The 14,502-nt window shown below is 54.7% G+C and overlaps 1 protein-coding gene across 3 annotated transcripts in view; it reads left to right on the top strand.

Moving 5' to 3' along the window:
• The window catches only part of TP73 (tumor protein p73), a 35,347-nt gene that overhangs the window by 17,715 nt on the left and 3,130 nt on the right, over positions 1-14,502 (top strand). For 2 of the 3 annotated variants that reach the window (XM_054647727.2, XM_054647728.2), the window contains 9 exons: positions 8,386-8,572; positions 8,666-8,781; positions 9,365-9,474; positions 10,395-10,537; positions 11,250-11,338; positions 11,646-11,770; positions 12,627-12,781; positions 13,499-13,631; positions 14,337-14,430. In XM_054647727.2, the coding sequence (XP_054503702.2) occupies positions 8,386-8,572; positions 8,666-8,781; positions 9,365-9,474; positions 10,395-10,537; positions 11,250-11,338; positions 11,646-11,770; positions 12,627-12,781; positions 13,499-13,631; positions 14,337-14,430 (1,152 nt within the window). The remainder of the gene's footprint in view (positions 1-8,385; positions 8,573-8,665; positions 8,782-9,364; positions 9,475-10,394; positions 10,538-11,249; positions 11,339-11,645; positions 11,771-12,626; positions 12,782-13,498; positions 13,632-14,336; positions 14,431-14,502) is intronic. The other variant, XM_077190345.1, reaches the window with a different exon arrangement.

Raw genomic sequence — 14,502 nt, 5'->3', positions numbered from 1 at the left:
CAGGCAGAGCACGGGGAGCTGCGGCACGGCAAGCCGGGGCACGCCGGCATCCTGCCCGGCCCCGGCGGCTCCGCTGCCCGGACACGCTGCAGCCACAGCGGCCCCATCGCCGTGGTTTTCTCGCCGCAGCCCCTCGCCACGCCAGCCAGCTGGTAACTGACGGATAATTAGGATTTTTCTCAAGTCGGGTTGGCGGCGGAGCGCTGTCGCATGTGCCAGAGATGCGGAGGTGTTAATGGGGTCTTTGGCTTCCCGCGGGCTGGCTGCAAAGGGACGTGGGGGCTCCAGCTCAGTGTGGAGCTCCTGGAGAGCCGGGAGGAGATGGACAAACCCCCGAGCAGGCAGGAAGGGGAGTCTCTGATACATCCATGGAACTACAGCCAGGGTTGTCTTTTTGCTGTTTCGGGGAGAAAAGAGCCTGCGAGGGGGAGGCTGGGCAGGAGGAGAGCTGCTCCTGCTCCCACGATGGCTGTCCAGCAGCCACCCACAGCATCCCAGTGCTCAGCCAGTGGGAGATGGCAGCGTGGAGCTGCTTCCACTTGCTTGATAGATCTTGCAGCTGGAGCATGAAAACAGGGGAGCTGAAATGCTTTTTCCGGTCCTGACTGAGTGAGGAGGATGGGAGGCAGGTTCTCCCCTTGCTGGTCACTGTCTGTGGTTTTTTGGGGTAGAGGCAGATAGTGGAGAGGAGGGAAAATTCTTCAGGAGCATCTCTGTACCACAAACCCCCTCTGCAAACTCTCTCTGGCACTTTCCCATATCCCAGGGAGGTTGCTGTCCAACAGCCATGGCCTGGAGAAACAGCTTTGGGCAGAAACAGCTGAGGACACCCTGAGTAGCTGTGCAGATGAGTGTGGATATTTTGGTGTGCCAGAAGTAGGAAAGCAGCACCAGCCTGCTCCAGAGCCCATCGAAGCCAACCACTGGAGGCTTTCCACCAGCTCTCTCAGGGTGTGGATGAGGCTCCAGGAGCTCCAGACACAATGGAATTAAGAAAAAAGGCAAAGGAATTCGGTGTGTGATGTTCCAACACGATCCCGCTATCAGTTCCACTATCTTGAACGTGTCTGGTATGCACAGGTCAAGGGAATGGCTTCCTGGCAATGCTGCTCCATGGGGAAGGCAAAGCTCCCTGGCAGGAGAGGTGGGAGAGGGCTGGGAGCCCTGATCTCTGCTGCACGGGAGGGGGAAAGGATGCTGGTGTGCCCTTGGCAAACCCACACACTGCCCGTGCCCACCCCGGGCAGCGGCTGAGAGAGAGCAGAGGAGCAGCCCCTCCTGCATGGCACAGCCCTCCTGGCATGCTCCAGAGCCAGTGGTCTCCCCCTAAATCCTGCTCTTGCTGTGCTGCTTTTCGCATTTCCTTCCCAGCAGCAACTCCCAAGGCCAACTCAGCCTCCTTTTCCCTTCCCTCTCCTCCCAGCCTGCTCCCTGCACCCTTGGCAGGGTGAAGTAACCTCCTTGCTGGATTTGTGGCTTCCTTTTTTGAGTGGGAGGGAGCTCCGGGCTTGGCTTGGACAGGGGATCTGAGTATCCACCACACAGAGGGAGTCAGACCTACCAGAAGAGATTAAACCCTCAGAGTGCCAGCGCTGGATCAGCAGCGAGTGAGAGAGATCCCCGCTGGAAGTTATTTTAAGGATGTGCTCACTGGGGAAGGCAGGGAGAGGAGTCCTTTGGGGATGAACCAAGGAATTTCAATTAGCAGTAATGGCATGCTAATTAAGGTAGAAGAACACAGGCTGGAGCTCAGGGAGCCTCCATGTGCTGCTCTGCTGCAGGGCCCCGAGACCTCAGCGGTCTGTAGGGCTGGAGGATCTGTGGGGGACAGAGCTGATGATGGCTGGGGTGATCAGGGGGCTCTACTGAGTGCCTTGGGACCCCCTGTGCTGGGCACAGCTGGTGGTGGCTTGGTGTCACCCCAAGGCATTACTGCCATGGGACTGGGACCACAGGGAGGTGAGTGTTGGGCATCCCTCATGGCCATCACCACAACCCATCATTATTGTGGCACAGGGAACGGAGATGTGGGGAGATGGTTTTGGGGCATCCCTATGGCCATCACCCCAATCCATCACTGCTGTGGTGCAGGGACTGGAGGCACAGGGAGGTGAGTGTTGGGATATCCTTTATGGCCATCACTTCAATCCGTCATTGCTGTAGCACAGGGAATGGAGACATGGGGAAATGGGTGTTGGGGCATCCCTTATGGCCATCCCTTTGTCATTATTATAGCACAGGGAACGGAGACATGGGGAGATGGCTTTTGGGACATCCCTATGGCCATCACCCCAATCCATCACTGCTGTGATGCAGAGAATGGAGACATGGGGAGATGGCTTTTGGGACATCTCTTATGGCCATCATCCTAACCCACCTTTATTGTAGCACAGGGAATGGAGGCACAAGGAGGTGGGTGTTGGGACATCCCTTATGGCCATCACTTCAATCCATCATTGCTGTAGCACAGGGAACGGAGACATGGGGAGATGAGTTTTGGGGCATCCTATGGCCATTACTTCAATCCATCATTATTGTGGCACAGGGAATGGAGATGTGTGGAGATGGGTTTTGGGGCATCCTATGGCCATCAGTTCATCGTTATTGTGGCACAGGGAATGGAGACGTGGGGAGATGGGTTTTGGAGCATCCCTATGGCCATCACCTCAATCCATCACTGCTGTGGTGCAGGGACTGGAGGCACAGGAAGATGAGTTTTGGGGCATCCCTTATGGCCATTTCTTCAATCCAGCAGCACTGTGGTGCAGGGACTGGAGGCACAGGGCACCAGGGTACCTCTTACAGCCATCCCCAGGGCAATATCCCCCTGTTCAGCCCACCTGTGTGCTGGACAGGTACCTCAGGCCCCGCTGGACACTCCCCTCTCCTCTCAACCACCAGTCGTACTCAAACCTGGCTCGTAGTAAATGAGCAACAAAGCAGCTCGGGGAGGAATTTCCAGCTCAGTGAGGAGTTTACAGGCCGGTGATTAAAAAATAGTTATTAAAAAAAAATTAGACAGAGAGAGAGAAAAAAAAAAATAGAAATTAGCTGTGCCGCCGGCACGTCTTCCAGGATCTGTCGTAACAGATTCGTCCGAGCCGGTTAACGGTATTTGCGGTTTGCAAGATGCTACATGTCTGGGGAAGATGACAGACACGTTATTATCACCTCTCGCCTGAGATCTGCCCCAACCTGTCCCAGGATGCAGCTCTGCAGCTGCTTGCTGGGGAGTGCAAGGAAATTAGCAGCCGGAGGCAGCGCTTTTCTTTCTCTCTCCCTTGCCAGGCCAGTGGCTTTATTGGGGATCCATTGACTGCAGTCCTGGACACGTCTTGAGTAAAGCTAATGAGAAGCCTGGAATGTAGGAGAAGAGGAGGAGGAGGAGGAGGAGGGGAGGATTTGTGGAAAAAGCAATTGTTGAGCAAATCATTTCCTTCTAGAGGGAAAGGAGGCCTTGGCTGCGCCTTCCCCAACAGGCAAGTCTAGACGCTTAGGTGTCAACAGTTGAAGATAAATAAGATTTTATCAGCTCCAAATCTGTTGGGACACATCCTCCTAGCGGTTCTGCTGCCCAGGGACGGCCAGGCGAGATGGACTTGGCCAGGAAGGCTTTCCAGCAGAGGATTCAGGTTATTTTTTGTGTGAGGCTGTCAGCATCCATGGGGAAAACGACCTCTCCCTGCTCATTTCCTGCATGGGGAGGCAGCCCTGGGGCTGAGCAGCCTCTGGAGCCATCTCCTGGTGCTCTCTCAGGGTGGGCAGCGATGGATGCTGAGGCTCCACATCCAGGAGCCATTGTGGGGCATTCACTCAGAGGAATCTTGTGGTGTCCAGAACATTTCCTTGGGGCAGCAGCACCGGGATAACCAGGATAACCATGGTGAAGTTTCACAGTGGCCAGTGGCACCATGGAGTGACTGGTTTATGTCCTGTTCCATCTGGCAGTGGTGCAGCATGGTCTCATCTCACCCAAAAAAGCAGCTGCATTTCAAACACATCCAAAGGCCCTTTGTGGTACCAAGTTCATGGGGAAACAGAGCTTAGAGCTGATAGGCTGCTAGGAGTTAAATAATTTGTTTTTTCCATTTTTTGGCTTATTCCTAGTACTCTGGACAGACAGCAGTAGCAGGGAAGGGACAGAGACAGAGCTGGCATCACAGTACCAGCCCAGAAGTTGAGGGCAACACTGGAAGCTGCAGAAAATCCCAAAGGAACAGAGGTTCTGTGTGTTTCCATAGGCTCCAGGGGAGACTGTCAGTGCTGCTGCTGCTCTGTGCTGGTTCAATCAACCCAGCATCCACAAGCCACAGAAACCATTTGTGTTCCTCAAACACATGGTAATACTCAATAACAGACAGTCTCCAATGTTCTCCAGGAACAGAGAATGACCTGAGTCCTAATGTAACTGTGGAGACAGACATCAGTGTTCCCCAGGGTTGAAAAGGGTGTGGAGACACAGACAGGAGATGCCCAGGGCAGAACATACCCTGGCTTCTTTGTAGGTGTGAAAGGAATCCTGGAGCTGAGGTCTGGACATGCCAGGAAGGGGTTCAGGCGCCCCAAAATGTTGTTCCCATGCCCAGCAGCAAGTTGGCCACAGGTGACCTGAGCTCTGGCTGTGACCCAGCTGCCACGCGTGGCCAATCCTGAGAGGTCAGTTTGTCTAAACACTGCAGAATGGGAAGGATGAGGGTGAACAGACTGAGGTTCCCCCCATGCAGGTGGCAGGAGCACAGCCATGGCACACAGAGAGCCAAGCAGCAGCGCTGGTTTGAGATTAAATCCCAGCATTTTGGTGGTTCTGCTCTGCCACTGCCTCATGTTACACTTGAGCAGCACATGGTGCCCGTGGTCCCTGCAGGGTGCTGTGCAGGGTATGGCTGTGCTGGGAGGTACCAGGACCTCAGGTGATGCAGCAGAGCCCAGCAGAGATGTGCATGGGGCTGATAATTATCAGATACAGATAACAGAGGAGAGAGGTGTCTGTCCAGGGGCATTCTACACAGTGCAGGTTTTGCTGTCCCCTCAAGAGAGTGTGCATTGCCAAGCTGGGCATGCAGAACCTCCTGGCATCCCAAAAACACAATGCTGGTTGTCCTGGTGGCCATGAGCAGAACCTGGCATCCCAAAAACACAATGCTGGTTGTGGTGGCCATGAGCAGAACCTCCTGCCATCCCAAAAACACAATGCTGGCTGTCCTGGTGGCCATGAGCAGAACCTCCTGCCATCCCAAAAACACAACGCTGGTTGTCCTGGTGGCCATGAGCAGAACCTCCTGGCATCCCAAAACCACAATGATGGTTGTCCTGGTGGCCATGAGCAGAACCTGCCATCCCAAAATCACAATGCTGGTTGTGGTGGCCATGAGCAGAACCTCCTGCCATCCCAAAAACACAATGCTGGCTGTCCTGGTGGCCATGAGCAGAACCTTCTGCCATCCCAAAAACACAGTGCTGGTTGTCCTGGTGGCCATGAGCAGAACCTCCTGGCATCCCAAAAACACAATGCTGGTTGTCCTGGTGGCCATGAGCAGAACCTGCCACCCCAAAAACACAATACTGGCTGCAATGACCAGGAGCAGCCTGGCTCTGTGGGACCTCTCAGCCCTGGTTGCAGCTGGAGATGTGGCACAGGACGGCTCCACAGGGAGAGGAATCAGCAGCACAGCCGCCCAGGGCACAGCCTGGACTTTTCTTGCCCAGAATTATCAGCAGGGAGTTCCTTAAAAGAATGGTTTGTTATTGTGGAGGGATCTTTGAAGGCGATCCCGGAGCTGTTGGGACACGATAAGGTTATCAGCAGAGGCAAGTCTGCACGGAGCGGCCGCCTTCCCCCTGCAGGGCATCACTCTGCTATTTAACAGAGATTTATCCATGTCATAACATGGTATAATGAGAGAATTTGTTACCAAAGAACTTGCCATAATGCACCTCTGCTCTTCCAGAGCAGTTATAGTTCCCAGGCATGTTGAGGGCTGCCCGGGAATGTCGACATGAAAAGATCCTTTGACAGGAGTTGTCAGTATTTTAACACCTGGCAAGGAAGAGCCCCCTCCAAATAACCCTTGTTTTGCCATGGTGGCTCCTCTAAACGAGGGTGTTAAACCCCATTGTGGTGGGTGAGTGGGTCCCGTGGGCTGCAGCCACATGGGAGTTTCCAGCCAGGCAGAGCAGAGTCACCACATTGTGAGTGGAACCCACGCTTCCAGCTCAGGCCTGATCCCTGAGAATCCCTGCTGGGGATGCAGCATCACACCCAGGAAGCCAACCTGGCCATGGAGTCAAGGTGTAGTCAGCATCATCCGGTATGAGTGCAAAATTTGGGGATTTCAGTAGGGGTTTCCAAGCATCCTCTCTTGTTGGGCGAGTCCAAGTGCCTACAAAAATAAGGATTAATTCTTGTTGTCAGGCTCAAGTGCATGTTACACCTCTCAGCCACCACCCTCCAGTGACCACAGCATCTTCCTACTCCCCCAGTGCTGAGCAGGTTCTGATCTTGGGACACCCAGGACACCCCATGGAGCAGGTTCTGACCTTGGGACACCCAGGACACCCCATGGAGCAGGTTCTGATCTTGGGACACCCAGGACACCCCATGGAGCAGGTTCTGACCTTGGGACACCCAGGACACCCCACGGAGCAGGTTCTGATCTTGGGACACTCAGGACACCCCACTGAGCTGGTACCTGCAGCTGGCCACCACCAGTGCAGTGCTGGAGGAGCTGCAGGAGCTGCTGCTGTTTGCTTTGGTAGATCCTCTACCCTTTATTATCTTCCCAGAACTTCCACAGAGACCACCTGAATGAGACAAACCCAGAAATGGTTTCTGTCGTTTGCCCTGTCCCAGTCCAGGTGCTGGGAACAGCTTGCTCAGCCATGGGTGGATCTGCTCCTGTATCCAGGGCAGCAGGACTGGGAGACACAAATCCTTCCTGCCTGACCCACAGCTGCACTGGGACATGCTCACAGCCAGGAAAATGGGCACTGAGCCCCTGAACACCCTGCAGCCCTGTGCTGAGCCCCTGTTTTGGGCAGCCCCAGCTCAGGAACTGCCTGGCACGGGGAGAGCAGAGCCTGTCCTTGGCACACCTGTATTTGGATGGCTCAGGACAAGCTTTAACATCCCCACAAACGCTCTCTGCACGGTGGTATTTTTTTGGCACCGGGCTCTGTGTTGTGGGGATGAGATAAAATACCTGGAGCAGGAACATGCCCTGCCATGCAGGGACGGGCTGCTCCGAGCACAGGGGTGGGCTGGTGTACAGCAAACACATTCCTTGCGAGGTGGAAAACAGCATGGCACGGCTGAGGTGGAAGGGAATTGCACATCCCCACACCTGGGCAGTTCCTGGAAGGTGAAGGACAGGCTCTCCTTCCCCAGCCCTGCTCTGGAGGGGCACACACTGCAGCCCACAGAGCTTCCCCCATCCAAGGGGCTTGTGAGACAAGTTTGCCACCAAAAGCAAAACTCACTGTGCCCTCACGGGAAGGAATTTGGTGGCCACACACCATTTTCTGCTCAGCAGTGACTGCTGGCACTGCCTCCAGCTGCCACAGAGCATCCTCCTCCCACAGCCAGCCCAGGCTGTGGTCCCCATCCTGTCCCTACCCTGTCCCCTCCATGAACCACTGCTGCTGCAAAGGCTGTCCTGAATCAGGATCAGGACAAACCCATCTGTGTCAGAACTAAGCTCCCAGGTCCTGCCTAATCATCTGCTAATGGCACCAAGCATGTTTTCCTCGGGCTGTGATGTGTCAGTGCTCTGAGTGTGCTCTGTGTGCGAGAACAGACCTGGGAATATTTCCAAAATGGGCTGAGTGATGGACAAATGAGGGTTTTGGTGATTTCTAGTGAGATTCCCTCTGTCTCAGTGCAGTGGTGCCAGAGCTCCTGCCCATCAGGGAAACCCTTCCCTGCCCCAAGAGGTGGCTGTATCTGGTTTACATGGTAAGCAGATACCACACAGTGTGGGTGAAATTGCCAGATTTCAACATTTCCAGGGAAAGGGAAGAGAAGGAAGCCCTGCCTTTGCACCAGAGCAGCAGAGGAAGCTGAGGTTGGATGTGGGAGCAGCCTCCGCCTGCCAAGGGATGCTCACCTGAGGGATGTCTCCTGTTTTCCATGAGATTCCCTCTGTCTCAGTGCAGTGGTGCCCTGCTCTGCCAGAGCCCTTGCCCATCAGGGAAACCCTTCCCTGCCCCAAGAGGTGGCTGTATTTGGTTTACATGGGTGAAATTGCCAGATTTCAACATTCCCAGGGAAAGGGAAGAGAAGGAAGCCCTGCCTTTGCGCCAGAGCAGCAGAGGAAGCTGAGGTTGGATGGAGGAGCACCCTCCACCTGCCAAGGGATGCTCACCTGAGGGATGTCTCCTGTTTTCCAGTACTCCCCACTGCTGAAGAAGCTCTACTGTCAGATTGCCAAGACATGCCCCATCCAGATCAAGGTGTCCACCTCACCACCCCCTGGCACCATCATCCGGGCCATGCCCGTCTACAAGAAGGCAGAGCACGTCACCGAGGTGGTGAAACGCTGCCCCAACCACGAGCTGGGCCGTGACTTCAATGATGGTGAGAGCTGCACATCCCTGGTGTCACTGCCCTCCTGTGCTCAGGATGAGCACCCTGGGCAGCCATGGCTCTAACGGGAGGTTTTCCTTGCAGGCCAGTCAGCCCCTGCCAGCCACCTCATCCGGGTGGAAGGCAACAACCTGTCCCAGTACGTGGATGACCCAGTGACAGGGCGGCAGAGCGTGATGGTGCCCTACGAGCCCCCACAGGTACCCGGCTGCTCGTGGCAGGGACGAGGAGCAGCCCCTGCCTCCCTGGTTTGGGCTGCTGGGCCCAGTGTGCCCCTTGCCCTGGCACCATCTGAGACCACTCTGTGCTCGTCCTTGGCACTGGTGGCAGCTACACTCCAGAACCTGCGGCTCCCAGCTCTGTGAAGCATCCCAGAGCAGCCTGGTCTTGGGAAGTGGGGTGTAACAGGATATCACTGGGATGCTTCCACAGGTACCTGTGGAAGGGAGTACCCTTACCCAGGTGCTCCTTCTGTGGGTGCCCCCACAATCCTTGTACAGTCCCCTTTTTCTAGCTGGGACCATCCCCAGTGTTCCCCTGCCCATCCTGCTAAAGCACCAGCCCTGTGCCAGAGGGTCCGGCCCTGATTCTTCCCTCCCCAGGCATCCTGGCCTTCCTCCCCTCATCTCCTTCATTCCCTGGGGATCCCAGCCTGCCTCCCCTCCTCTTCTTCACTCCCCAGGATCCCAGCTTTCCTCCCCTCCTCTCCTTCACACCCTGGGGATCCCAGCCTGCCTCCCCCCATCACTCCCCACTCAGCACCTGCTCTCCCCTCCCGCCCAGGTGGGGACCGAGTTCACCACCATCCTGTACAACTTCATGTGCAACAGCAGCTGCGTGGGAGGGATGAACAGGAGGCCCATCCTCATCATCATCACCCTGGAGACGAGAGAGTGAGTGGCTGCGGGAGCAGGGTTGGGCATCCTGCCCATTGTGGGAGGGCTGGGGAAGGAACCCTCCCCTGCAGGGAGCATCTCCAGGTGTCAGAATTCAGTGCATCCCTCTGGGTGTCCAGAGTTACCAGGACCCCGCCGGGGGGCTCAGAGACCCTGGCACACAGCCCAAAGCACCTGGGGATTTGATTTTGACCCTTGGAGCAAGTTGCCAACTTTGTATGAGGACCTGAAAGTCACACAGGTTTGAATAGTATAATAATAAAATTATCACAGGGTGAAAATGTAGATTTTAGGATTTTTGGTATGGGGGTTATGGGGACAAGATGGAGGAACTTGGGCATGTCCAGCCTTTCTCCTTCTTCTTCTTGTTCTCCATTTTCTGCAGTGATGTTGGCACTTTGGGATTGGTTTAGAGTAGAAGTGCACTGTCTAACATGGGTGATAGGTATTGGGAGTTAAGTGTAAATATGTTATATGTAGTTTGTAGTATAAAAGGACAAAACTGCCTCGGGGGCGGTCAGAGTGCCTGTGGCTGCCCTGCTGAGCAGATCTTGGCTGGGCAGAAAGAAAATTTTATAGATAAGAATTAATAAACAACCTCAAGACGGAAAAGTGAAGAGTCCAGACTCGTTCTTCAGCCATACGGGCCGAAGCAGAGACACCCTGCACATCTCAGGGCAGCAATTATCAAACAGCAACCTGAGACCCAGGGAAGGGGATGGGGCAGCCCCAGCTCTTAGCACAGCAATGCTCCCCTCTGCCAGCTTGGACAGGGGCTGGCATGGAGGGACCAGGGACTGCTCAGCTGGAGCCTTCCTCTGCCCCCAGCTGCTCAGGGGCTCGCTGAGGGTCGCTGATGTGGTTCCTGCCCTTCCCTAGGGGGACAAGCAGGGCCACTGATTGTGCTGTTCTCCCAGCGGCCAGGTCCTGGGGAGGAGATCCTTCGAGGGGCGGATCTGTGCCTGCCCCGGCAGGGATAGGAAAGCTGATGAGGATCATTTCCGAGAGCAGCAAGCCCTGAACGAGAGCACGGCCAAGAACGGCAACGCCAACAAGCGCAGTGAGTGCCCTGACAGGGCTGGGGGGCTCCAAAAATCCCTGTGCTCCACAAGTCTGGGCTCAAATCCACACTCAGGGATGATGCTTTGACTTTCCTCCAGTAAATCTCATAAATTGGACTCCACCCCTCTCCTCGTAGAGCCCAAAGATGCCTGGGCATGGCTCTCATGGCCAGATATGTTTATTTATTATTGACAATAACAAAGGGACACGCCCATGATAGGCCCCAGGGGAATGGTTTTAGCATCCTGCACAGCTTGAGGTACTCCCTGCCATGTCCTGTCTCCCATGACTGTCACAGACATCTTTTATGAAAAATCTTTTCTTTAGGATTTTTCCTCCTGAGAAGCTGAGAGGCCTCAGGAACAAAATGTAAACAATGGTTATCTGCTGCTGTGCAATGCAACAGGTGCATCTGGGATTGGGCTCATGTGGTTGTTTCTAATTAATGGCCAATCACAGCCCAGCTGGCTCGGACAGAGGGTCTTTGTTATCATTCCTTCCTATTCTATTCTTAGCTAGCTTTCTGATGAAATCCTTTCTTCTATTCTTTTAGTATAGTTTTAATATATATCATAAAATAATAAATTAAACCCTCTGAAACATAAAGTCAGATCCTCGTCTCTTCCCTCTTCACAGGGGTCTTCCCTCCTAAGACCCCTGTGAACACGGTCACACATGACTATATCTATTCTCTTCCCCCCTCTTTCCAGCCTTCAAGCAGAGCCCCCAGGGCATCCCAGCGCTGGGCACTGGCATTAAGAAACGGAGGCATGGGGAGGAGGAGGTGTACTACGTGCCTGTAAGTGTGGGTGAGCTGCAATGGGGTCAGAAATCCATTTGGGACAGCGGTGGCATTGTCCCCTCTGCCAGAAGCACCTTGGGGAGGGGATGTCAGGCAGGTTGGGGCTGCACAGGCTCCTGTAGGACAGCAGGGGCCTTGGGAATAGGAGCAAAAGCATCCATGGACATACGTGTCCAAGGGATTGAGCCATCCCAAACAGTCCCTGGCCACAGTGACAGTCAGTCTGGGTGGAAAAAAGGGAGAATGAGGAATTGGCCACATGGGATGGGAATAAAGCAAAGTCCTGTCTTGTTCCCTCCTCCAGGTGCGAGGCCGGGAGAACTTTGAGATCCTGATGAAGATAAAGGAGAGCCTGGAGCTGGTGGAGCTGGTCCCACAGCAGCTGGTGGATTCCTACCGGCAGCAGCAGCAGCAGCTCCATCAGAGGCAGTGAGTCCTGCCCCAGCCCCTGAGACCCCCAAAACTCCATGAGACCCCCACAGCCCCTGAGACCTTCACAGGCCCTGAGACTCCCACAGCCCCTGAGACCTTCAACGGACCCTGAGACCTCCATAGGCCCTGAGACTCCCACAGCCCCTGAGACCTTCACAGCCCCTGAGACCTTCACAGCTCCTGAGACCCTCACAGCCCCTGAGACCCCCACAGGCCCTGAGACTCCCACAGGCCCTGAGACTCCCACAGCCCTGAGACCCTCACAGGCCCTGAGACCTCCATAGGCCCTGAGACCCTCACAGACCCTGAGACTCTCACAGCCCCTGAGACCTTCACAGCCCCTGAGACCTTCACAGCTCCTGAGACCCCCATAGGCCCTGAGACCCCCACAGCTCCCAAGACCCCCACAGGCCCTGAGACCTCCATAGGCCCTGAGACCCTCACAGGCCCTGAGACCCTCACAGCCCCTGAGATTGTCAGAGCACATGAGACCCCCAAAGTCCCAGAGACCCTCTCAGCTCCCAAGACCCTCCCAATCCCTGAGACACCCACAGTCCCTGAGAACACCCCAGTCCTCCAGGCCCCTGCAGCCTCCTGAGACCCCCACAGTTCCTGGGACCACCACAGTCCCTGAGACCCCTAAAGCCCCCCCAGGCCCCTGCAGCCCCTTGGGACCACCACAGTCCCTGAGATCCCTACAGCCCCCCCAGGCCCCTGCAGCCCCTTGAGACCCCCACAGCCCCTGAGCACCCTTGCTAGGGAGGCTGGATGGGCTGGGCGGGAGCTCCAGACAGAGCAGGACAGCTCCATCCCACCCACCCCAGTCTGACCAGAGTGTTCCCTCCCCAAACAGGAGCCAGCTGCAGACTCCTTCCTCCTACGGCCCCGTCCTTTCCCCCATGAACAAAGTCCACGGAGGAGGAATCAACAAGCTGCCCTCTGTGAACCAGCTGGTGGGACAGCCTGCCCAGCACGGCTCCAGCTCTGCGCCCAGCCTGGGCCCCATGGGTACGTCCTCTGTCAGCAGGCTGGGATCTCCCTGCCCAGGAGTGGGGGTTATTATCAATTTCTTGATTTCCCTGTTGGGGGAAACCCTCCTGGAGCAGTTCTGTGTCAGGAAAAGGAGATGCACTGGATTTTTTCAGTCTTCAGCTAGTTGTTTATTATTATCTTTTCAAAACTTCAGCACACCATCTACACCAGACTTTGCACACAAGAAAAGCACTGCAAAATGGCTACAGATGTACAGTTTCAAGGTCTTTTAAAGTTGCCCCATCCAATTCACTTTTAAATTGCACTTTATTTTTACCTATCTACCAATAACTCATCCCTTGTCTGTCCACGTAACCTAAAACTGCAGCTTTCCTTGACCAATCACCCTGTGCCACCAACACTGCAGAAAATGGAGTAGATGAAAAAGAAGCAGCAGCTCAGGACAATGCCCAATGCCCTCTATCTTGCCTCCATCTACAACATACTAAAAATCCCAAAACCTAACTTTGTCACCCCAGTGACATACTACACTACTCTCTCTAATCTATTTCACACTTTTGTAGACTCCAGTCTATCTTGAAGTCCTGGAAGCTTTCTCCATGGGTGAGGGTCAAAGCCAGTGTTTCTCTGAGGGTCAGAGCAGACCCAGAGAAATATTTCCTGTGCCCTGGGTTCCCACAGATTATCAGGTCTGGGCGGTGTCTAATGGGTGCATTTGTTGCCACTGCCCAGGGCCTGGAATGCTGAACAGCCACCCCATGCAGAGCAATGGAGAAATGAACGGGGGCCACTCCTCCCAGTCCATGGTGTCGGGGTCCCACTGCACCCCCCCTCCACCCTACAACGCCGACCCCAGCCTCGTCAGGTAGGGAAGGCACCTGGTGTCCTGTCTGTCTGTCCTCTGTTCCTTGCTGTGTCCCTCGCTCTAACCTTCCCATCTGTCTGGCAACTGGTCAGCTGGCCACTGGCCCCAACTGAGAAATCACTGCTGCTCCTCTCACCTGAGCAACCAAAGCCCGGCCACCAATCAGTCAGGAGCCCCCTCTGCCCTCATACACCTCCCTAATCCCTGATCAATTAGAAATTAAGCACATCCTAAAGAGGGTCTTGTCCTACCTGTCCAACAGCACATAGCTTTATGAGCTTCCCCCTTCCCCTTCCAGCAACACCTGGAAATGGGTCCATGTGGCTTATTTCAATCAGAAATGCATTAACAGCTCTGCAGGTTTTGAATGTTTTGGCCTTTAAAAAGACCACGGATGCTTTGACAGACCTTGGGCCAGAATCCACACAGGGCAGAGCCTGGAGCATGCCCTGATCCCCCTCCCCAGTAGCTTGAGCTCCCTCATATTATATGAGTTCCTGAGCCAAAATCTCAGACAATCAGGAGAAAAACGTGTGTAGTTTAGGAATGAACACAACCCCACACTGTGCTTTGACCTTAGTGCCAGTGGAGCACCCATGGAGCTCTCCACGTCCCCCACCTGACATGGTCTGTCCCACAGAGATGGGACACAGCTGTTGTTCATGAGAACTTAATGCCACTTTATTTTCCAAACTTTCTCTGCAGTTTTTTAACAGGATTGGGGTGTCCAAACTGCATCGACTATTTCACCTCACAAGGGTTACAGAATATTTACCACCTGCAGAACCTATCCATAGAGGTAAATGCTTTGGGGAGATCTGTTCTTACCACTTGTTTCCCACAGCTGTTGGTCTGAAAAGCAAAACCAAAT

The sequence above is a fragment of the Agelaius phoeniceus genome, chromosome 24 (assembly GCF_051311805.1).
Source record: "Agelaius phoeniceus isolate bAgePho1 chromosome 24, bAgePho1.hap1, whole genome shotgun sequence".
Lineage (NCBI taxonomy): Eukaryota > Metazoa > Chordata > Aves > Passeriformes > Icteridae > Agelaius > Agelaius phoeniceus.
The sequence above is the reverse complement of the archived record's forward strand: the minus strand, read 5'-3'. Positions and strand labels throughout refer to the sequence as shown.